The 22,500-nt window shown below is 37.6% G+C and overlaps 1 protein-coding gene across 2 annotated transcripts in view; it reads left to right on the top strand.

Moving 5' to 3' along the window:
• PIAS2 (protein inhibitor of activated STAT, 2) overlaps positions 1-22,044 on the top strand; it is a 110,309-nt gene extending 88,265 nt beyond the window's left edge. Inside the window, exons 11-13 of one of the 2 annotated variants that reach the window (XM_006835108.1) lie at positions 9,491-9,630; positions 16,858-16,895; positions 21,865-22,044. In XM_006835108.1, coding sequence (XP_006835171.1) covers positions 9,491-9,630; positions 16,858-16,895; positions 21,865-22,044 — 358 coding nt within the window. Of the gene's footprint in view, positions 1-9,490; positions 9,631-11,876; positions 11,970-16,857; positions 16,896-21,864 lie in introns of those variants that run through there. The other variant, XM_006835109.1, reaches the window with a different exon arrangement.
• The last annotated feature ends 456 nt before the right edge of the window (positions 22,045-22,500 follow it).

Here is a 22,500-nt window from a genome sequence, read left to right as displayed (position 1 = left end):
ATCACTGAGGTAGAGTGCAACCTGTCAAGTGAAGACTCATGCTCTGCTTTTAATCTCTTCAAATCCCTTCCAACTCTTAATGTTTTAATGATTGTGTTCGTGTTGCCCTTTCATATCCTTTCTTGTAGCTCAGCATCTAAAATATGTATAGTTTTCTTCTGCTTTGGACGTTTGGTGTAGGAGTCCTGGGTCAATGATTGTAAACAAGTAGGAAATAGAGAATGAAAAACCTAGTCGACTTTAGAACAGTTGTCCAGAATTCATGTGACTCTGCTGCTTTTTAATCTTCATTAAAAATAGTTCTTAAAAACTCTTTACAAAGCATCAAGAAGAAAGCAAAAACCATTCCATTGTTAATATTTTGATGGTTCTTCTAGCCACTTAGAATTCCTACTGTAGTATTTATATGCAGTCATAACAATACTGTCATTTTTGTGTACTATAAGTGGATTGAAGTTCTGTTGATAATTGTTGTTAGGTGCCATCAACTTGGTACCGACTCATAGCAGCCTCATGCACAAAAGAATGAAACACTGTCTGGTCCTGTGCCAACCTCACAGTCGTTGCCAGTCCATCATTGGGGGTTTTCCTCTTTTTCACCAACCCTCGACTTAACCAAATATTATATCCTTCCCCAGGGACTAGTCCCTTCTGATAATATGTTCAAAGTATGAAAGATGAAGTTGGCTATCCTGGCTTCTAAGGAGCAGTCTAACTGTACTTCTTCCAATACAGATTAGCTTTTTCTTTTGGCATCCATGATACTTGTAATATTCTCCTCCAACACCATAACTCAAAAGCATTAATTCATCTATGGTCTTCCTTATTCATTATCTACCTTCCACATGCATATGAGGTTATTGAAAATACCATGGTTTGGGTCAGGTGCACCTTAGTCTTCAAATGGAACACTTCAATTAAAGAGGTCTTGTGCAGCAGATTTGCCCAATGCGGTACGTCATTTGATTTCTTGACTGCTGCTTCCATCGGTGTTGATGGTGGAGCCAAGCAAAAGGAAGTCTTTGACAACGTCAATCTTTTCTCCATTTATATGGATGTTGTTTATTGGTACTGTGGTGAGGATTTGTGTTTCCTTTAGATTGAGATGCAACTCATACCGAATACTGTGGTCTTTGATCTTCATCAGTATTTTAAGCCCTTTTCAATTTCAGCAAGCAAGGTTGTATCTGCATTTTGCAGGTTGTTAATTCCTCCAATAATGATGAAACATTTTCCCTTATATCATCCTGCTTCTTGAATTATTTGCTCAGCATACAGATTGAATACGCGTGGTGAAAAAATACAACCCTGGACCACACCTTTCTTAATTTTAAACTATTTGGTGTGCTTCCTTGTTCTATCAAACAATTGCCTTTTGGTCCATGTACAGCTTCCTCATGAGTGCAATTAAGTGTTATGGATTACTCATACTTCTCAATGTTGTCCATAGCTTGTCGTGATCCACACACTCGAAAGCACAGGTAAATGTCTTTGTGGTAGTCTCTGCTTTTAGCCAAGATCCGTCTGACATCAGCAGTGATATCTCTCATTCCATGTCATCTTCTGAATCCAGCTTGAACCTCTGAAAGTTCTCTGTCAATGTATGGTTGCAGCTGTTTTTGTATTAGCTTTAGCAAAATTTTCCTTGCATATGGTATTAATGATACTCTTCAATGATTTCCACATTCCATTGGGTTACCTCTCTTTGGAATGGGCACAGATATGGATATCTTCAGTCAGTTGGCCAGTTAATTTGTCTTCCAAATTTCTTGGCATAGATGAGTGAGTGCCTGCAGTGCTGCATCAGTTGAAAGATTTCAATTCCCAATGCCTTGATCTTTGTCCATGTTTTCAGTGTACCTTGGACTTCTTGCTTCAGGATCTTTGGCTCTTGATTATATTACATCTTGAAATGGTTAAATATTGACAAATTCTTTTTTGGTACAGTAACTCTTGTATATTCCTTCCACATTCTTTTGATGCTTTTTGCATGATTCAATATTGTGCCCATAGAATCCTTCAATATTTCAACTAGGGGCTTGAATCTTCTCTTCAGTTCCCTCAGCTTGAGAAATGCTGAGCGTGTTCTTTCTTCCCTTTTGATTTTCTAATTCCAGGTCTTTGCACATTTCATTATAATATCTGACTTTGTCTTGTCAATCTGACCTTTGAAATTTCTTTTCAATACTTTTACCTCATTTTTTTCTGTTTGCTTTAGCATCTCTATGCTGGAGAGTTTCAGAGTCTCTGTGACATCCATTTTGGCATTTTCCTTCTTTCTTGTCTTCATAATGACCTTTTGCTTTTCTTCTTGTTTGATCCCACAACTCATTTGGTCTTCTATCTGTAGTGTCTAATGCATAAAATCTGTTCTTGAGATGATCTCTAAATTCAGATGGTCTATGTTCAAGTTCATATTTTGACTTGTGGACTTGTTTCAGTTTTCTTCAGCTTCTGCCTGAACTTGATTATGAGCAATTGGTGCTCTCTTCCACAGTCTACCCTTGGCCTTGTTCTCCACCATCTCCTACCACAGTGATTTCTTTGTATTCCATCTGGTGAGGTCCATGTGTATCGTCATCTTTTATGTTGTTTAAAAAAAGGTATTTGCAAAGAAGAAGTTACTAATCTTGCAAAATTTGTCATGCAGTTTCCAACATCGTTTATATCACCAAGGCCATATTTTCTAACTACTGATCTTTCTTTGTTTCCGAACTTTGCATTCCAATCTCAGTAATTATCAATTCATCTTGATTGATTGCATGTTTGATCAGTTTCAGACTGAAGAAATTGGTAGAATTCTTCAATTTCATCATTACTGGCTTTAGTGATTGGTGTGTAAATTTGAATAATAGTGGCATTAACTGGGCTTCCTTTTAGTCATATGGGTAATATCCTATCACAGACAATGTACTTCAGACACATCTTGATATGTTCTTTTTGTTGATGAATGCAACACCATTCCTCTTCAATTTGTCATTCCTGACATAGTGAACCATGTGATTGTCAGATTCAGAATGACCAATGCCAGTTCATTTAGCTTATGAATGCCTAGAGTATCGGTATTTATGCATCCCATGACATTTTTGACAATTTTTAGTCTTCCTAGGTTTTTACGTCATACATTTTATATTCTGATTATTAGTGGATGTTTACAGCTGTTTCTCCTTATGTTGAGTTTTGCCCCATCAGCAAATGAAGATCCCTAAAGCTTTATTCCATTTGCATTATCACAGTCACCTTTACTTTAAGGAGGCATGTCTTCCCCAGTCATATTCTCAATGCCTTGCATCCTGAAGGGCTGTGGCTTAATGTGCTGGACTACAAGGTTGATTTGAACTACAAAGTCAGTAGTTCAAGCTCACCAGCTGCTCCTCGGACACCCTACACAGAGTCGCTATGAGTTGCAACCTGACTCGACGTCACTAAAAAACAAAAACAACATACCTGACAATACTCTGGTGCTATTCAGTATTCAATATTCTGGTGCTTACAGTGTTCTACTACTATTCATAAGGTTTTCAGTCAAAAAATATTCGGAAATAGTCCATCTCTCTTTCTTCCTGTAGTCTGTCATAGTCTGGAGGCTCAGCTGAAACCTGTCAACCGTGGGTGACTCTGCTTGTATTTAAAATACCCGTGGCATAACTTCCAGAATCACAGCAACACACAAGGTGTCACTGTACAACAAACAGACAAGTGGTGGTTTATGATAATAGAATAATAGAATTGTTATTATTAAGAATATAATTTAAGAACAGCACAATTTTTGTCTTGACTAGTAATATATTTGTAAGATATTATGTGAAGTAGCTTTAATGGTGCAGTGGCTAAGCATATGGCTGCTAACTAAAGGACTGGTAGCTTGAACCCACTCAACAACTCTTTAGAAGAAAGAACTGGTAGTCTGTTCCCTTAGGGGTTATCACCTGGAAAATCCCTCACAGCAGCCCTGTGTCACATTGGGTTTTGCTATGAGTCAAAATAGACTTGATAGCACTTATTAACAACAGGGAGTTCTGGTGTGGTGCTGCAGATAATGCACTGGACTGTGAGGTCAGTTTGAACCACAAGGTTGGCGGTTCATTCCCACCAGTTGGTCCTCTAAAACCCTGTACAGGCTCGCTGTGGGTCAGAACTGACTTGATAGTACTTAACAGCAACAATAACAGCAATACAGTGTTATGTAGTTACTAATGTTAAGACTTAGAAAAACCTCTTATATTTTTAATATTAAAAGAGAATTTTGATTGTTATTCTCTCATCCCACCTGTTGTTGTTATGTGCCATGGAGTCGGTTCCGACTCATAGCGACCCTGTACAGGGTTTCTGAAGCTGTAAGTCTTTAAGGGAGCAGAAAGCCTCATCTTTCTCCCACGGAACAGCTGGTATTTTTGAACTGCTGACCATGAGATTAGCAGCCCGATTCATAACCATTCCGCTACCAGAGCTCCTTCTCATCCCACCTACTGGCAATTAAGTGATTGCTTTGTCTTTAATAAGAGGGTCTTGGAAAGGCAGGAAAGAATAGGGGTAAATATGTTTGTCGCTGGATTAAGAAGCATGAAGGATTGGTAATAACATTAGATTTCCTTCATTTTTTTATGATGACCCTTTGGGCACACACTGAGAATCCTAGGTTTTGGCATAAAAACTCAAGTTACCTAATTGTCAGCCCGTGTTCATGTAAGTATGATAGATTCTATGCAGTTCCTTGATCTAGAACACAATTTAGAATATTAATACCTGCTACTGGAGCATTCAGAGCCCTGGTGTGGCGCTGTGGGTTAATGCACTAGACTGAAAGCCATTTAAACTGCAAGTTCAGAGGTTCAAGCTCACCAGTTGCTCCTCGGAAACTCTATACAGGGTCGCCATGGGTCAGAATTGCTTCAACAGCATTCCAGGAAATATACTTTTATGTTCTTGTATTACTTTGTATAATACAAAAAAATGACAAGTTTTTAAAATAGATATTTACACATGTGTGATATGTACATGTGCTTGTGTGTGAATTTGCTAGTCCTTTGAGGGGGTAGTAACAAATTATTTTAAAGATTTAAAAGACTTTTTTCCCATAAGCTTCTAGCATCACATTTTTATACTTGTAATTTCAGTAGACATAGCTATTTCTGTTTCTCCTCAGTTCTGCTCTTCCATGTCTTTGTTGTTGTTAAGTGCCATCAAGTCCATTCTAACTCAGAGCAACCCTGTATAGGGTTTTTGAGGACTGGATGGGAGTTTGATCCACCAGCCTTGGAGTCCAGTGCTTTATCATATAGCACCACACTAGGACTCCAGACTTGTTGTTAGCAGTCCAGTAGCACCATGTTTATAAATATATGGAGTTTTGTTGTTGGAGGTTTTTTGTTGTTTTTTTGCCTAGGCTTTAAAATCACTTTCCTATCTAAATGGTTCTTGTGATGCTTTTGATACAAGCAAAAACCTACCACTGTGGAATTTTACTACCCGTTCCAATTAACGAGCAACTAAGTTAGACATGTTAAGTGCCATCAAGTCGGTTCTGACTTATAGCAACCTCGTATAGGGATTCCGAGTAGCAGTTGGTGAGCTTGAACCGCCAACTTTGCATTTCAGACCGACATTGCAGTCCAGTGCGTTAACACACAGCGCCACACCAGAACTCCAAACATAGCAAGTTGAATTTGTGTGCTTGTTTTCAAAGTTCAGGTAATAGTAATTAACCAACAATAAACAATTTAATTTTCAAATGTTTGCTGAGGTTATAGACTTAAAACCCCAGTGGATTTTTATACTTTCTTACGATGTAGCAGTCAACATTGCTTTTGGAGAAACAAGAAATCATTATTTAACCGTGTTTGTTATGATGATAGAATATAATACAATAAGTAGAACATTCTTATGAAGTCCTGTTGTGGCACTATAGGATAAGCAGTGGACTGCCAACCAAAAGGTCTGCAGTTCAAATCTACCAGCCACTCCTTGGAAACACTTATAGAGAGTCACTATGAGTAGGAACAAGAACAATGATGGTAATAATGGAGTGCTGGTGGCACTGTGATTAAAGCACTTAACTGCCGACCAAAAGTTTTGGCATTTTGAACCCCCCACCACCGAGGAGTGGCTTATGAGCCTGAACCATGCGGTTCAAACCAACCTTGTGATCCAGCACATTTACCTGCTGGACCAAAAATTATATATATATATATATAGAGAGAGAGAGAGAGACAGAGACAGAGACAGAGACAGAGAGTATCCTGGTGTGGCAATGTGGGTTAATGCGCCAGACTGCAAAGCTGTTTGAACTGCAAGGTCGGCAGTTCAAGCTCACCATCTACTCCTTAGAAACCCTATACAGGGTCGCTATGGATCAGAATTGACTTGACGACATTTAACAACAACAGCACACACACATACGGAACTCTGGTAGTGTAGTGGTTACAAATTGGGCTGCTAATCTCATGGTCAGCAGTTCAAAATTAACAGCTGCTCCGCAGGAGAAAGATGAGGCTTTCTACTCCCATAAAGATTTATAGCCTCAGAAACCCTGTGCAGTGTTGCTATGTGTCGGAACCGACTCCACAGCACATAACAACATACATATATATATGTAGAGAGAGAGAGAGCCCTGATGTAGCATTGAGGGTTAATGCTGCTGCCCTGCTGGATCGCAAGGTCAGCTTGAACCACAAGGTTAGTGGGTTCAAGTTCACCAGGCTCTCCTTGGAAACACTATACAGGGTCACTGTGGGACAGGACTGACTTGACAGCATATAACAACAACAAAATATATTTCTATATATGTTTGTTTATATTTTTACATGCATATATATGGGAGCCCTGGGGGTGTTATGGGTTATGCATTGGGCTGTTAACCTCATCTAAGCTGCTCTTCAGGAGAAAGATGAAGCTTTCTGTTGCCGTAGAGATTTACAGCCTTGTAATTAGTATACAGCAGTGCTGTCATTTGGAACTGGCTGGCTCAGTGCCATATAACAATAGCATGTGTGTGTGTTACATACACCTTATGCAATATTTGGATTTTTTTGTATGGAGGGGGAGGTTTTCAAAAGTGTGTCTCTAACATTTAAAAAAAAAATAGAAAAAATTCCCAGGCCTTGATACTATGAAGCAGTTAGACTAATTAGAGCCACTCTCTTCTTCCCCTCCCCAACACTAATCCAATCTCTGTCTCTTCCTTCCCCCTGCACCCTTCCTCAGCTTAGTGCACTCTGCATCCTTCCACATTTATTTTGTGGAGGACCACTGTCCTCCAGAAAGAGATGAGCTTAAATAAAATATAATTTAGTCCATTTCATCCCCATTCTCCTATCCCCAGCCCCTTTCGAATCTTCTCTTCTAATATTGCTCATCACTTGCTTGTAGTTTTATGTCTTTGGGTAAAACTGAAAGCCAAGAAACTTCTAGTTCTAATTTGTTTGTAAAATGACTTCTCTCATCTTCATCTACCTCTGAAAATGTTTTGAAACACCAGACTTATGCTGTTCCCTGAAACATTTTATATTTCATATGTCTTCTCTGTTACTCTGTTTTTCTGAGACAAACAGTTGCTAACATAATCATTTATTACTCTTAAGATGTCTCTATTTTCTACATCTTTAGAGGCATCCATAAATTTGAGAAATACTATAAAATTATAGCTAGAAAAGGTTCTCATATCACAATGCAAACCACTTTTAGAACAACTCTTAATAGGTTGTGAGTAATTTAAGTGGTTTGAGATTTGAATAAAATTTAACCCATTAATGTTGATTTGGAGCTCTGGTAGCGTAGTGGTTACGAATCGGACTGTGAACCTCAGGGTCAGCAGTTCGAAACTACCAGCTGTTCCCGCGGGAGAAAGATGAGGTTTTCTGCTCTTGTAAAGACTTACAGCCTCGGAAACCCTGTACAGGGTCGCTGTGAGTCGGAACCGACTCCACGGCACATAACAACAACAACAGCTGTTGATTTGATTCCAACTCATAGTGACCCTATAGACAGCACACTAGATCTCTGCCCCATAGGGTTTCCAAGGCTATACATTTTCCTGGAAGCAGACAGCCACAGCTTTCTTCCAAGGAGCAATTTGTGGGTTCAAATCGCACAGACCTTTAAGTATAGTAGCCAAGTGCTTTAATCACTGTACCACCAGGACTCATTAAATCGAAGTTAAGAAATTGTCAGTAGTTTGTGGCAGGAAGAACATATCAAATATGTCTACATTTTTTGTTGTCACTGTTCAGTAATCCAGGCAGTAACATCACTTTTCAGTCAAGCAAGATTAAGAACATCTGTTGTTGTTGTTATGTGCTGTGGAGTCATCAACTCATAGCGACCCTGAACAGGGTTTCCGAGGCTGTAAATCTTTACGGGAGCAGAAAGCCTCATCTTTCTCCTGCGGAAAAGCTGGTAGTTTTGAACTGCTGACCTTGTGGTTCACAACCTGATTCGTAACCACTATGCTATCTAGAGGTCCTAAATTGTCATTCCAGTTTAGCTTTGTGACCATGATTCTAATGTGTTACATGCTCGTAGGTTTGACTTTCTTCTTGTTTGTAACGACCCCTTCTGTGTCTCAGTTCCTAGGCTTACAGTGGGTGACTGGCAGTGCTTTTATGGGCACCTGTGACCTTAGGGGCAGTAACAGTGTTTCGTTTCATAAAAACATTAAAAAATGTTTTCCTTGTAAATTTCTAGATGTTTACCTTGAGCTAAGAGAAAATGCAGTTTAAAGAAGATTTTAAATGATTTCTCTTAAAGTTTAATTGTACTGATTCTTGAAATAGCTTTTTTTCTGTGTGTTTAATATGTACTTTAGCATGCACAGCTAACTTGAAAAATCAGTTCTCCCAGAAGGGAAGCATGATAGCCAACGTTGAGCATTTTTTAATATTAAATGTTAAAATCTTGGGTAGTTCTTTCCTAGTTTCTGATTGCTGCCTACCACCATAGACTGGTTGGCTTCAGGATTGCCTTTACTCCAGTGATTCCTAGATAAGATAGATAAGATAAATACTAGAATACAAGTTGTGCTGAGCAATAGTGTTGTTAAGTGCCATCCAGGCAGTTCCCGCTCATAGCCCCCTTAGAGAGTTTCTAAGGAGCAGTTGGGAGGTTTGAACTGCCGACCTCGTGGTTTGCAGCCCAGTGTGATCATAACAGCACTACACCAGTCAAGTGCTTAACCATTGTGCCACCAGGACTCTACGATAAGCACATGTGTAATGTATTTCTATTCTTGGATGGAATTGTTCTGTCTTACTCCAGCACTGAATATTATGTTTGAATGCCAGCTTGCTCTTACATCATAGCTGCTGTGTAGAGCCGATCCATTCATGTTCAGGTGAAGACTGTTAATGAAAGTGGAACGTAGAGTAGAGGGCTGTGGAGTGAGTAGCTGCCATGAACCTTAGTGAACGTACAACTGATAATGCCCAGGTGTGGCCCTTCTCTCCTGTGAACTAACAGCCAGATTGTTTGTAATTTCCCATGCTGTTTAAAACAGGGTGCTCATGTATCAGCCATCTTCTGTAAGGGTGCCCAGTGTGACTTCAGTTGATCCTGCTGTTATTCCGCCTTCATTAACAGACTACTCAGCACCATTCCACCACACGCCAATATCAAGCATGTCATCAGATTTGCCAGGTATGTGGAGAGCTTTTTTTTTTTTGCTTTTTATAAAAAAGGAATTTGAAAAGTTTTGTTTTAATATGTCACAGTCAAATATAACATTCTAACAGCAGAGCAATTTGTAGATTCCTAGTAGGAAATATTAGTGGTATATTAGTAGAAAAACATTCATAGGATTTCTTCTTCATTATAGATACTATGTACTTTGTTGGAGAAGCTTCAAAGGTTAGGAAGAGTATTCCCTTCTAAGGTGCACTTCTTGGTAGCCCATCAGAACATAGTATAGTAGAGTGTGGAGTTCTCTTTGGCTACTAGCTTTACATTGTGAATTTTAAACTCCACTATTTGAATAGGATCTACCTACCGACTGTTTTCCTGTGGTATTGCTTGGTTAACATTTAAGGATATCTTTTACATGCATATTAACTCTAAAGCTGGAAAAATTCAGTTACTTTCTCTACTTTTGTAGTAAAACTTAAGCAACCAAGACCACATTTTTTTTTAATTAAAATTTAAAATTAAAGGGTTTATATAACCCTTCCCCCTCCAATTCTCTTCCCTCTCCAGAGCCATTGATTTTGCAGGCATTTTTGTCAGTCATATGCAAGCAAGTTACAGTCACAGTGTCTCTTATATTCAAGATCTCCTTTCTCACCTTTTCAGTTGAGTACAATTCCCTCTCCTGTTAAGCAGATTTTGGCTTCTGATCCTTTCTTAAACCCTTGAAAGAGGTCTTTATTTCAAGCATAATGCTTAATCTGTTATTGAATATTGATAGCTGTGTAATTTTTGTCACTTGAAATTATTTTAGCTTATTTGAAGTTTCGTAGAAAATAATGTACTAAAATTAGTATTCTTCCAAAAATAAATCTAATGCCTTTTGCTGCTTTTTATGTTTTACTCCATATATAGTTTGGGAATTGGTATTTTAACGCATTCTCTGTATCTGTAAACCCAGCTGACAACAGTTTTGAAGTATTTGTTGTTTACAAAACTTGTTACTGAGGCCCTCTAATCCAGGACAAAAATGGAAACTCAGATTAATTTCTAACTCTGGTATGCATTGCTTTAACAACTTGACTCATTTCAAGTGATCTAAGAGTATCCAGGTTTCATCTTGGGATGTGTTGTAGAAAAGCATTACAGAAGAATTTGGTTGCTAAAGACCTTAAATTCAAAAGACCAGGACTGTTTCTGTTACATTACTAAATTCAAGTGACCCTGCCATTGAGCAGTAACAGAGATACAATTTACTCATTACCTGCCCTGTGAATTGTGAGTCTGGATGAGTTTTTCATTTGGAAGAATTTATATTATTTCAGAATTTGAGCATAAAATGACTATTTAAAAAGAATTAGTTTTGACAAAGTAGAGTAAAATGTATGAACTGTGTATTTGGTAAATGAATTTTAAACTAATATTGAGGAAATAAAGAGCCCAGTGGCTCAGTGGTTGAAATACTCAGCCAGTAACTAAAAGGTCCTTAGTTTGACCTTAGCAGCTGCTCTGCAGGAGAAACATGTGGCAGGCTGCATCTGTAAAGATGACAGCCTTGGAACCCTAAGTGGCAGTGCTGCTCTGTCTTAGAGGGGTCTGTCAGTCAGAAATGACATTTTTTTTTTCTTTTCCTTTTGTTGTTTATTGAAACAATAAGAACTAATATCCATGACTCATATTTAGTCAGTATAAATCATTATGATGATACTAGTATTCTTAAGCAGTTGGTAAACTGAACAGAAAAGGATCTACCTCATGTTTCTCTAGAATATTGCTTAACATTGAATCATAGGAATCGAACCTAAACTCATTGGTTGAAGTGAATTTGTCACAGAATGTCATGATGACTCTTGTTGGGAAGGCCTCCTGCCATGTAGCAACATCTGAAAACTATTCGCAGCACCCTGTGCCAGTTCAGGACCTTTTGGGTTACACACAGTCATAGGCATTCTTTCCATATCGCTCTGTGCTTTAGAAAAATGAAATGGTTTTTAATATCATCTGTGAATTGTGTGGCAGCTACTGCATCTAAGTAGTATAGCTTTTACTATGGTTTTATTGTTAATGTACTCCGTTGTAATTAGTATTTGATTTTATTGTGCATACTTTTATGTCATTAGTCATATTGTATAGAGTATTGATTTAAATTTAAGGATTTATATTAAAATATTAAAACTGAACACAGAATAGAGAAATGACAAAGTTTTAATACGTTCTTAACATTCCTTTTAAACATCATAAATATGGATCTTCTGAATCTGCAGGAGAACAAAGAAGAAACGATATTAATAATGAACTGCAGCTTGGAGCATCTTCTGATACTGTGCAACAATGAATACAAAATAAAACAGATTATTTGTATTTATGGAATGGAAAACAGCTTGATTATTTCAAGAACAAATTATGACTGCCTTATTATTGCTAGTGCCATATTGTCAGGTGTGAATGGTGCTTTAAAGTTGTATCATAAAACTTTGAAAATGCTAAACATTTTCATACTTGATCTTGTAGCAATCATGTCCTGTTAAAGTTTATGGCTCAAGAAAAGAAAATGTGTTGTCATTTAAGTGACAAGAAAACTAAGTAATTTCACATAATTTTGCGTTTAAAACAAAAATACAATTTTATCAGTGTTAATAAAGAAAGTACATTTAGAATGTACCATCCGAATTAAACATCACTGGTTTTAGGTGTCTTAGTTACCTAGTGTGCTAAAACAGAAGCGCTGTGCACAGGTTGGGTGATTTTAACAAATTTATTTTTGTGCAGTTAAGGAGGCTTGAAGTCCAGATTCAGGGTGCCGGCTCTAAGGGAAGGTTTTTTCTCACTGTCAACTGTGTACTAAAGTCCTTGTAGCTTCAGCTTTTGCTTTCTTATATGTTGGAGATCTCCACGTGGCGTGGCATCTCTCTCACACCATCTCTGCTTGCTTACTTGCTTGTTTCATGTCTTTTCTATCTCAAAGGAGATTGACTCAAGACACGTCTTAAACTAATCCTGCCTCAACAACGTAAGAAAGAGCCCATTTCCAAGGCTTGAACTTACTACCGTTCATATTTTTTGAGAGACACAGTTCAATCCTCAACATGTCACCCTTTGAACCCCCAGAATTCATGTTCTTACCATATGTGTAATACATTCACCCCTGATGTCATCCAAAAAGTCTAAATCCACTCCAAATTTGAATTTTTATCTTCTGAGTCATCTAAATCAAACAGGGTGAGACCTGGTGATGCATCCTGTGACAAAAAGTAGGCATTTCCATTACAAATGGGAAAAGTGGAGAGATAGATGGAATAATGCACCAAGCAGTCCAGCACCCAACAGAACAATAAACAGTAGCCCTCAAGACTTGAGCATACTCCTCTGTTCTCTGAAACTGTCTTGCCAATTTGCCTTGAACTCCAGACACTTGTTGAGGTCCCTCAGCCTTGGGTTTCACCTCTGCCTTCCCACTGGGACAGCAACTGTGGCCACATCCTAGTGGCGTGCCTTAATGACAGCCCCATTTTCCAGAACCAAGATGGCAAAGATGTCTTTGAAATCTAGAAGACCGTATCCCCACACTTTGATATACAGAAGACCATGGCTCCATTCTTTGAAACGGGGCAACTTTACTTTTCGGGCACCTTTCAAAGTTCTGCTCATCATAGAGCTGCTCCAGATTTGCTCCTTTCCTTTTCATGGAGGGTAACTAATGTATCTCCTTAGGTCTGTGTCTTGCCTATAGACTCCTAAGCGGTGGACAGCAGTCCTTGCTTTCATCCTTTCTCTGACCCCTTAGTCTAAGATAATGGGTTATGTGCTATGGTAGCTGGTTAGATCCATCAGTCACAGGCTTAATTTAATCTCCTTAAGAAAAGGTTGTATAGCCACGTTACAGGTGAGCATTCTAGAACATGTGTCCTTAGTTTGTATAACAGAATGTTACAAATCTTTCAGTTCTGTTTTTGCGTTTTGCACAGTTCATTTTCAAATCTACCTCTTTCTTTTCATGGCAAGGAGAAATCATACGGCCACTTTAAAATCTTGCTTAGAAAATTCACCAGCCTGATTATCCAAGTTCATCACAAATTCTACCTACTACCAAACATTTGAGCATAATTCCTGACAAGTTCTTTGCCACTACATAAAGAGTGTTGCCCCCTCCTCCATTGCCCAATGATGTGTTCATCATTTTCTTTTAAAAAGCCTCACCAGAAACAAATTTATAGTTCATGTTTCTAGTAATATTCTTTTGCTATATGTATTCTCTAAATCAATTGAGACTTTCTACATAGCTCTACTCACTTTTTCTGAGCCCTCACCAAAATTTCTTTTCATGTGTATAACTCTTATCAACAGTCCCTTCAAAGCATTCAAGACTTCAAAGCAGTCTTCAAAGCATCTTAAAACTCTTTTAGCCATTTCCCAATTCTAAAACCCGTTCTAGATTTTAAGTATCTGTTAGAGCTGGTACCACTATTCTGGTACCAAATTCTGTCTAGTTATCTATAAAGGGAGTGACTTTAACATGCAGAATTTATTTTCTCACTGTTGAGGAGGTCTGCAGTCCAAATTCAAGTGTTACTTGGGGAAGGCTTTCTTTCTAGAACCTGATAAAAGGTTCTTGTCTCTTCAGCTCTTGCTTCCTGACTACTTGGAAAAAATCATGTGTCCTAGCAAATACCTTACCCCCATTTCTGTTCACTGACTTGCTTATTTAATCTCTTTTATATTTTGAAAAAGTTTGACTCAAGACATACACTAATACTGTCATTAACATAAATAGAGTCCATTCTAACATGGAATTATAACCATAGGCATGTTGTTATTGTTGTTGCTAAGTGCCTTGGAGTCAGTTCTGACTCATAACAACCCTATGTAGGGTTTCCGAGGAGTGGCTGGTGGGTTTGAACCCACTGACCCTTTGGGTAATAGTCCAGCATTTATCCTACAGCACTACCCCAGGACTCCAATCTCAGTATAGAGATTAGAATTTACAACACTTACATTGGGGGGATGCAATTCAATCCACAACATTTTGTAAAAGTAAGCATTTTCTAGCATTAAGTACTTAGAAAAGTGTAAAACTGATCTACATAAAATTGAGGACTGATTCTAGTTTAGAGTCTTTAAAGTTTTATTAGAAATAACATGCTACTCAATCAAACTTAAATGTTTGTGTTTGAGAAAAATGGTTTCATGAGAATTATTTATAATAAAACCCTGTTGGACTATGTATAGACAACAAAGGGACACAATCTGGAGTTTCCACCAAAATTTTGGATACATTTCTAGGTGTTTGATTATGGCATTGTATAAGTCATTATATTTAATTATCACTAGATGAGAATGTCGAAAGATAAAGATTAAGTACATCTGTCAAATCTGTTCTCAGTAGACATTTAGAACTACTGATACATGTGAAATAATCACCACTGAGAAACAGGCGGTACATCTGAAGAGTTGCCACTGGAAATAATGAAACTAGGAAGACTTTGGACCTGATTGTTCAGCCTCTGCTGGTAAAGCTGCAAAAAGAGTTTGAGAGTTTGTATTAAACCTGTGACTGTCTTTTAACTGAAATTATGAAGTGGGGATAAACGTTTAGAAATTTTATGTCTTTACTAGTGATTTGGCTTTAAACATTTCACTAGAAATGTGGATACTTTATTTTGCTTTACATAAAACGTTTCAATTATTAAAATGGAAAAATTCAACAAACATTAAAAATGATTGACATATAAACGGTAAGACTAAGAACCACTCTGCAAACCTTCCTTCAATTCAAAATAAAAAAGTTTTAACTATAAAAAGCGGAAGCTCTTACAAAAATTTAAAACACCTTTTGAAGCAAAACAAAATTATTAAAATTAAGCCAATTAAATGGTAGTTTAATAAACTTAATATAACATAATAGCAGTATTAAGTGTATACAACACTGATGGTATTTTAAGGGCTAGACAAATTGTATATTACTGTTCAGCAGAAGCAGAAAGGATTTCCTTTTGTGAACAGTACTAATTTGAAGAGAAACCTGCTTAACTGAGTTATGTCACTTAATGATTATCAATGTAATGGGGAATTCATTGGAAAATTTATTATGATTTCCTATACCAAGTCTTTTGCTTAAAGCCCTGCTAGAAGCACAACATTTGGCCAACACTTTAAAAAATACTTCAAAAAGGATTTAAAACATAATTGGTGCTATTGCTTATATCATGTGGTAAGCATTTTTCTAACATCTTTACAGATGATAGGAGAGTGTACGTTAACATATTTAGTTATAATTTATTCATACTGGTTATTAAGATTTTAAAATATCCCCACTAATGTTCTCTAATTTGAAGAATAATCTAGTATCAGACTTCTGATTTGTGTGGTGATTATATTTAGTGTGATGTCCAATACCAGCATACAAAAGTTCATGAAATTGAGTAGAGATTGGCCCATATTAATGGCCTAAAACCTAGTATGTGATTTTAAAAACTGAATTTAAAATAATTGAAAAGAAATGAGTCAAACAGAGGTCTAGGGGAACTGACTTTAAAATTTATTACTAGACTTTTCAGATCTCTTGACAGATTATTAATTGTTAATGACTTTGTTTAGTACTTCCATACGGTATAATTGGGCAACCTGTTCCACATTCCTGTTTTCTAAAATGCAGTTGCAGAATCCTAAGTCTTTGGTGTAGAACCTTGCTCAGATTTCGCCTGACAGTGAGCAGCAGTTACCAAGACCTCGGGCTTCAGTGCTGACTGCACTGCCCTTGCTGTGGGAGCAGCGGAACAGAGAGCAATGAAACAGTCACGTGTTGAAGAAGTGATATTCTAGATGAACCTCAATATGGTGTATTTCTAAACAAAAAAATAAATGTCAAGTATCTTAAGAGCCTAAGTATGTTTTTTTTTTTTTTTTTTTTAAATGGTCCAAATCCAGATCATTAACTCATCGTTTTTATGCCTTCGCCTTGTGTTACGTGACAAAGGGGTGATGTCCTACTTCTCTGGAATTTTTGAATGGCTGCTTTTGAGTCGCTGGGATGTGGTTTCTCCAGTTGTTTTGTCAGGGGAGATATGTTCAACGTTGGGTTTATGCACATTAAATATTACCAGTCATGCTGTGAAACTTCATATGGCAGAGTGGTAAGCACATACCCCAAATGTTTTGTGGCTTAGAGTAAATACAAAGTGATTTGGGGAAATAATTCTAGTCTCCAAAATGAAAGAGACAACTATTAACAAAGCATTTTTGTTTTAGGTTTGGATTTTCTTTCCCTTATTCCAGTTGATCCCCAGGTATGTATCCTGAATTTAAGCAACTAATTAGTATTTGCTTGTTGATTATGTCACACTAACTGAAAATGACCAGTTGCATCAAATCAGAACAGTCAGCTCTCAGTGACACTGATGGCCTAGAGGTACTATATAACTATTCCACAAAAGGTTTATTTTAAGGGGAAAAGCCTGTTTTCAGTCTATGAAATGTTGGCCTTAATAACGTGAATTTAAAATTACATTTTATTTGGCTTAATCAGTTGACAGTTTTTAGGCGCATTTGAGTGATTAGAATGAGGAGAAACAGTGCTAAGTGACTGGAGGTTACAACTTTAGCAATAATTTATAAAACACATTCCATACATAAACAACATTAGTAGCCAATAAAGCAGACTTGAATCATTAGTTTGATAGTCCCATGATGTTGAAGATGAAAGGATAGAGATTGAAGAGACAGTGTTTAGAGAAAGGGATGGAGGAAGAACAATATGGACCACTTTTTCCTGGGATGCTCAGAACTGGCCAGTCACAGGCCTTACATCAGTCTCCTGTTTCCATCAGTAGATTCTATAACAAAGGTGTCTATATATTTTTCTAGGGAAATGGATTTTTTAGGCTTAAAAGTTTTTGTGTGAAAAACCTTTAAGAAAATCATCTTGGAGCCTCGAGGATTTAATTTCAGTTTTATTTGGCACACGTATCAGCAAGCCAATAAAAGGGATAGGGATGTGCCTTCCTTATATCTTAGAACCCTTAGGTTTTGTTTTGTCCCTTTGTCCTAGTGCAAACAGTACCATCACACACCTGGCACACTGTGAGATGAGAGACAGTACAAGAATTCAAGGCTTAGTGGTGGCAGACCTGTGGTATCTAGTATTCATAAGTTAAGGTGTTATCTTTTTACTTTCAGGCAGTCAAAAACTGTGAGGTAGAAGGATATAAAAATGTAGTGGAAAGTTGCAAATTGGTGTGCTTTTAAAGAATGTTAATACCTGATAATTTAACTATTTAGAATACCTTAGAAGCTCTTTAGGGACAATTACCTTTCCCTCTTCACTTCCTTTTGTGTGTACAATCGTTTTATTTTGAACCAAGGCATTTATCCAGTGTAAATATTAAACTACTTCTTCAAAAGGCAGCTATATTGTTGCCTTCCACTGATTGGGAGCTTAAGCCTGGGGCTGTTCCCATTTTATTAACCTTACAGGTCATGTAGTCTAAACTTCAGTTTTAAATTTCTGTTCTATAATCCAATACAGGCAGTCCCCGGGTTACAAACGTCTGACTTAGTCTGCAGTTATGAACCAACCCTGTAAAGGATATACTATGAAAAATTCAAGGTACATACAGTGGTCCGTAATAACAAGCAGGCTCCTTTGCAACATACATCAGAATGTGATTATTACTACTGTACTGTTTATTATGCATAGAAAGGTACACTACACACTATATTACTAAGACAAACATTTGACTGACGTTAGCTAACAAACTGTATCTAACTATTCCAACTTACATACAAATTCAGTGTAAAGATACAGGAGCAGAATTTGTTCGTATTCCAGGATTGCCTGTGTATGTAATGGTAGCTTGAATACAGTTAAGTCCCTAGGTTAAGAAGGTCCGACTATGGACAAGTTAAGCACATACTTAGAACGGACTATCGTCAAGTTTACTGTATTACGAATTGGGGTTAAACATAATGGTTGGTAGTAACAGAAGCACCCACTACTCTTTGATGCTCATGAAAACGTGTGGCTTCAGCAGTGTGGTTCCTCAACTTGAGGAAGGAGAAGCCGTCTGCCTTTTTTAAGTTGGATTGCGTTGCCATTAACACTGTGTTGAGTGTGTAACTTTGTATTTGGCTTAAATTTTCCTCTTGTTTACCCTTGTAACCATGCTTCCAAAGCGTAAGTCCCATGCCATTGCTGGAGATGCATCAAAGAAAAGGAAAACAATCACAATCGAAAACAAAGTGGAAATAATAAAGCGATCGGAGAGAGGGGAGACACCGTCATTCATTGGAAAAGCTTTAGGCTACAGTCGGTCAACAATTGGAACAATTTTAAAGGATAAAGTGAGAATAATGGAGCATGTGAAAGGTTGTGCCCCAATGAAAGCTACAATTATTACTAAGCAACGCAGTGGTTTAATTATTGAAATGGAAAAGCTTTTGATAATTTGGTTAGATGATCAAAATCAGCGTGATATGCCTATCAGCCATACTTTAGTTCAAGAAAAGGCTCGAAGCCTTTTCAATGATTTAAAAGCTGCACGAGCAGCCAGTGGAGGTAGTTGTGATGAAGAATTTGTTGCAAGTAGAGGTTGGTTCAATCGTTTTAAAGTCAGGGCAAATTTACATAACGTTAGAGGGCAAGGAGAAGCCACAAGTGCAGATGTAAGTGCTGCAAGGGATTTTTCTGAAATACTGGAAAAAATTACTGAGGAGGAAGGTTATTTGCCAGACCAAATATTTAATGTAGACGAGACAGGCTTATTTTGGAAAAAAATGCCTGAAAAGACTTACATTTCGAAAGAGGAAAAAAATGCTCCAGGGCACAAGGCTTCGAAGGATAGGCTAACATTGCTGCTTGGGGGCAATGCATCCGGGGATTTCAAGCTAAAGCCTTTGCTCGTGTATCGCTCCCTAAATCCGAGGGCGCTTCACCGTATCACTAAGGCTTGCCTTCCTGTTATTTGGAAGGCAAATGCAAAGGCTTGGGTTACTATTGCTATTTTTGAAGATTGGTTCTTGAACCATTTTGTTCCTGCTGTTGAACATTATTGCTTGGCCAAGAAAATTCCTTTCAAGGTTCTCCTTGTGCTTGACAGTGCACCTGGACATCCAACCACTTTAGATAACCTTCATCCCAATGTCAAAGTCGTATTTTTACCCCCCAACACCACACTGCTACTTCAGCCAATGGATCAAGGAATCATAGCCTCCTTTAAGGCCTATTATTTACGGAGGACCTTCTCACAAGCCGTCAAGGCTACCCAAAATGATGTGATGAGTTTAAGGGAGTTCTGGAGGAATTACAACATCTATGATGCCATCAAAAATATTGCTGATTCTTGGGATGAAGTGAAGCAGTCAAATATGAAAGGAGCATGGAACAAATTGTGCCCCCAGTTTGCCTGTGCTTTTCAGGGATTTACAGCTGACGATATCGCCGAAGCCAGGCAAGCTGTGGTCGATATTGGTAATCAACTGCAGTTAGACATCAGTGAAAACGATGTTGTCGAGTTACTCAACTCCCACGCTGAAGAACTAACTAACGAAGACCTTATGGAACTACAGCAGCAGATGATAGCATTTGAAGAAGACCAGGACATAAAAACTCCAGAATCTAAAAAGTTTCTGATGGAAGAGTTAGCTGAAGCTTTTCGTCTCATTGAAGCAGGGATGGCAAAGTTAGAGGAGCAAGATTCTAATACAGAGAGGTTCACCAAAGTTTACCATATAGTTAGTGAGGGCCTCAGTTGCTACAAGACCATTTATGACGAGAAAAAGAAAAGCTCTGTACAAAACCCCCTTGATGCCTACTTCACGAAATTGCTTCCAGTAGTGAATACCCCCTCTCCAGCAGCAGAATCAAACCTCGAAACTCCAGCACCAGGCCCTTCCTCTCCAAGAGTTGGCTCATCATCTTCAACAGTAACCATCACTCCATCATCTTCCGCATCATCCTGTTATTAACGTTGTATCTTATAAATGCTCTGCTCTTTTTTCCTACCTAAACTGTTTTAATAACTTTTTTTTACAGTACAGTATGCTTACACACATAAACAGATTCTCTATAGTACAGTATTGTATGTAGTATTATTACTGTTTCATTATTATGTACTGTATTATGTTTAAGACGTTTGGGGAGTGTTTCTTAAGTGTTTCATATGCATAAAAAGGTTAAATATCTGCTATATACTAAGACAAACATTTGACTGACAATAAGAAGCATTCGTACCTGGTCTGACGCACCTAAAAATCTGACTTACAGACAGACGTAGGAACCAATCTCGTTCGTAACCCGGGAACTGCCTGTAGTATATAGAATGAAAACTATTGATCAGATATCCTCATTGATCTTCTTTCACACACTAAAACTAAAGATAAATGTGGGAAATCTTCTGCAGTCAATACTAGACCTCACTTATTTTGCTAACATCAGTGCTAACTTAAAATAAGGTAATGGTGGTGTAAGCTCCGACTTGTGGCTCGTACCTCTGTATTCTTCTTGGTCAGTGTTAGAATATTAAACTCAGGTTTTAATTTGTTTTGGGAATCAACAACCAGGATGGCAAGGAGACTTGAGATTTAAACACTTTGAGTGGGGGGATGTTAAGCATTACAAGGAAGATTAGATTAGGTCAGATGAAAATCATTCCCAGAATTCATGATTACATGAGATCATTACCCTGAGCATGCAGACCATGTAGTCTCAATTTTGGAATGATTAACACTCTAATTGCTTAAGTATTGTTATATATGTATGACCATTTAGCTGGTTAGTCTCAACATGTCAGTATTCATAAAGCATCTAGTTCAATATGAGTTTCAAAAGATTTGTTGAATTTTACATGAGCATTTTTTGTTGAATGCCATTAAAATAAGTATTGGCCTTTCATGTTGTTGATTTTAAACCCATCTAAATGCATTTAATGAACAAATCCCTAAGATTTAGTATGAGTCGTAATTGTGGGGCCAATATTAAATGACTTCAGTTATTACTGATATTACTTGTACTTATGTACTGGTCAACCATCAAGTTCTACAACTTTTCAAAGAATCAAGAATATGCTGCATTCACTAATAAATATAAAATAGCTAAATTCATGCCACCTGCTACCCAGAGATGTGACAGTTTGAGAATTTTAAATCCCAGTGGGATTTAAATGTGTGGCTATCACTTGTGCATATCTAACTATCTCTAGTCTCTTTATTTAAAGTCAATGTAGCCTCTTCCTCATCGGCATCATTGTTTGTTTCAAGCAGTACTGTCCTCCTATGTTTTTGGATAGTCTCACCTCACCCTTAACAGCAAGCAGTACGTCTGTCACCACCACCAGCCCCCATGAAAGCAGTACTCATGTTAGTTCATCCAGCAGCAGGAGTGAGACAGGGGTCATAGCCAGCAGTGGAAGTAACATTCCTGACATCATCTCATTGGACTAAGGAGGACTCATTCGATTCTAGGAATCATTCATCACAACTGCTCTTTATTGGATCTGTGGTCCATGGAACCTATTTTGTGGGGGAGGGGGGCAGTTACGTTGATATTTATTGATATGTCAAATGGATTCTTTTGCTTTCTGAGAGATGAGCACAGATGACTGCAGCAAGAACCAAATGACATGCAAGGATTTTTCTTATTGATGGTGTACCCTGAGCATCAGATGCATTCAGCAAGAACTGTATCTTCTGAGTGATGGATTTCACTTTTATATGTTACTGGATGGATTCTACAAATTAGTTTTTAAGAAATTTTTCTTGTAGTAAATGGCAATAACATTATGTAAATACTCAAGTAAACTTTTTTCTAATTAAGAAAAATAAGGTGTAATTAATGATTCTAGAGTGAAAACAATTTGTGTTTAATTTGGTGTGAAGGGAAAAAAATATAAAATGGAA

This window comes from Chrysochloris asiatica, unplaced genomic scaffold (genome assembly GCF_000296735.1).
Source record: "Chrysochloris asiatica unplaced genomic scaffold, ChrAsi1.0 scaffold00015, whole genome shotgun sequence".
Lineage (NCBI taxonomy): Eukaryota > Metazoa > Chordata > Mammalia > Afrosoricida > Chrysochloridae > Chrysochloris > Chrysochloris asiatica.
The sequence above is the reverse complement of the archived record's forward strand: the minus strand, read 5'-3'. Positions and strand labels throughout refer to the sequence as shown.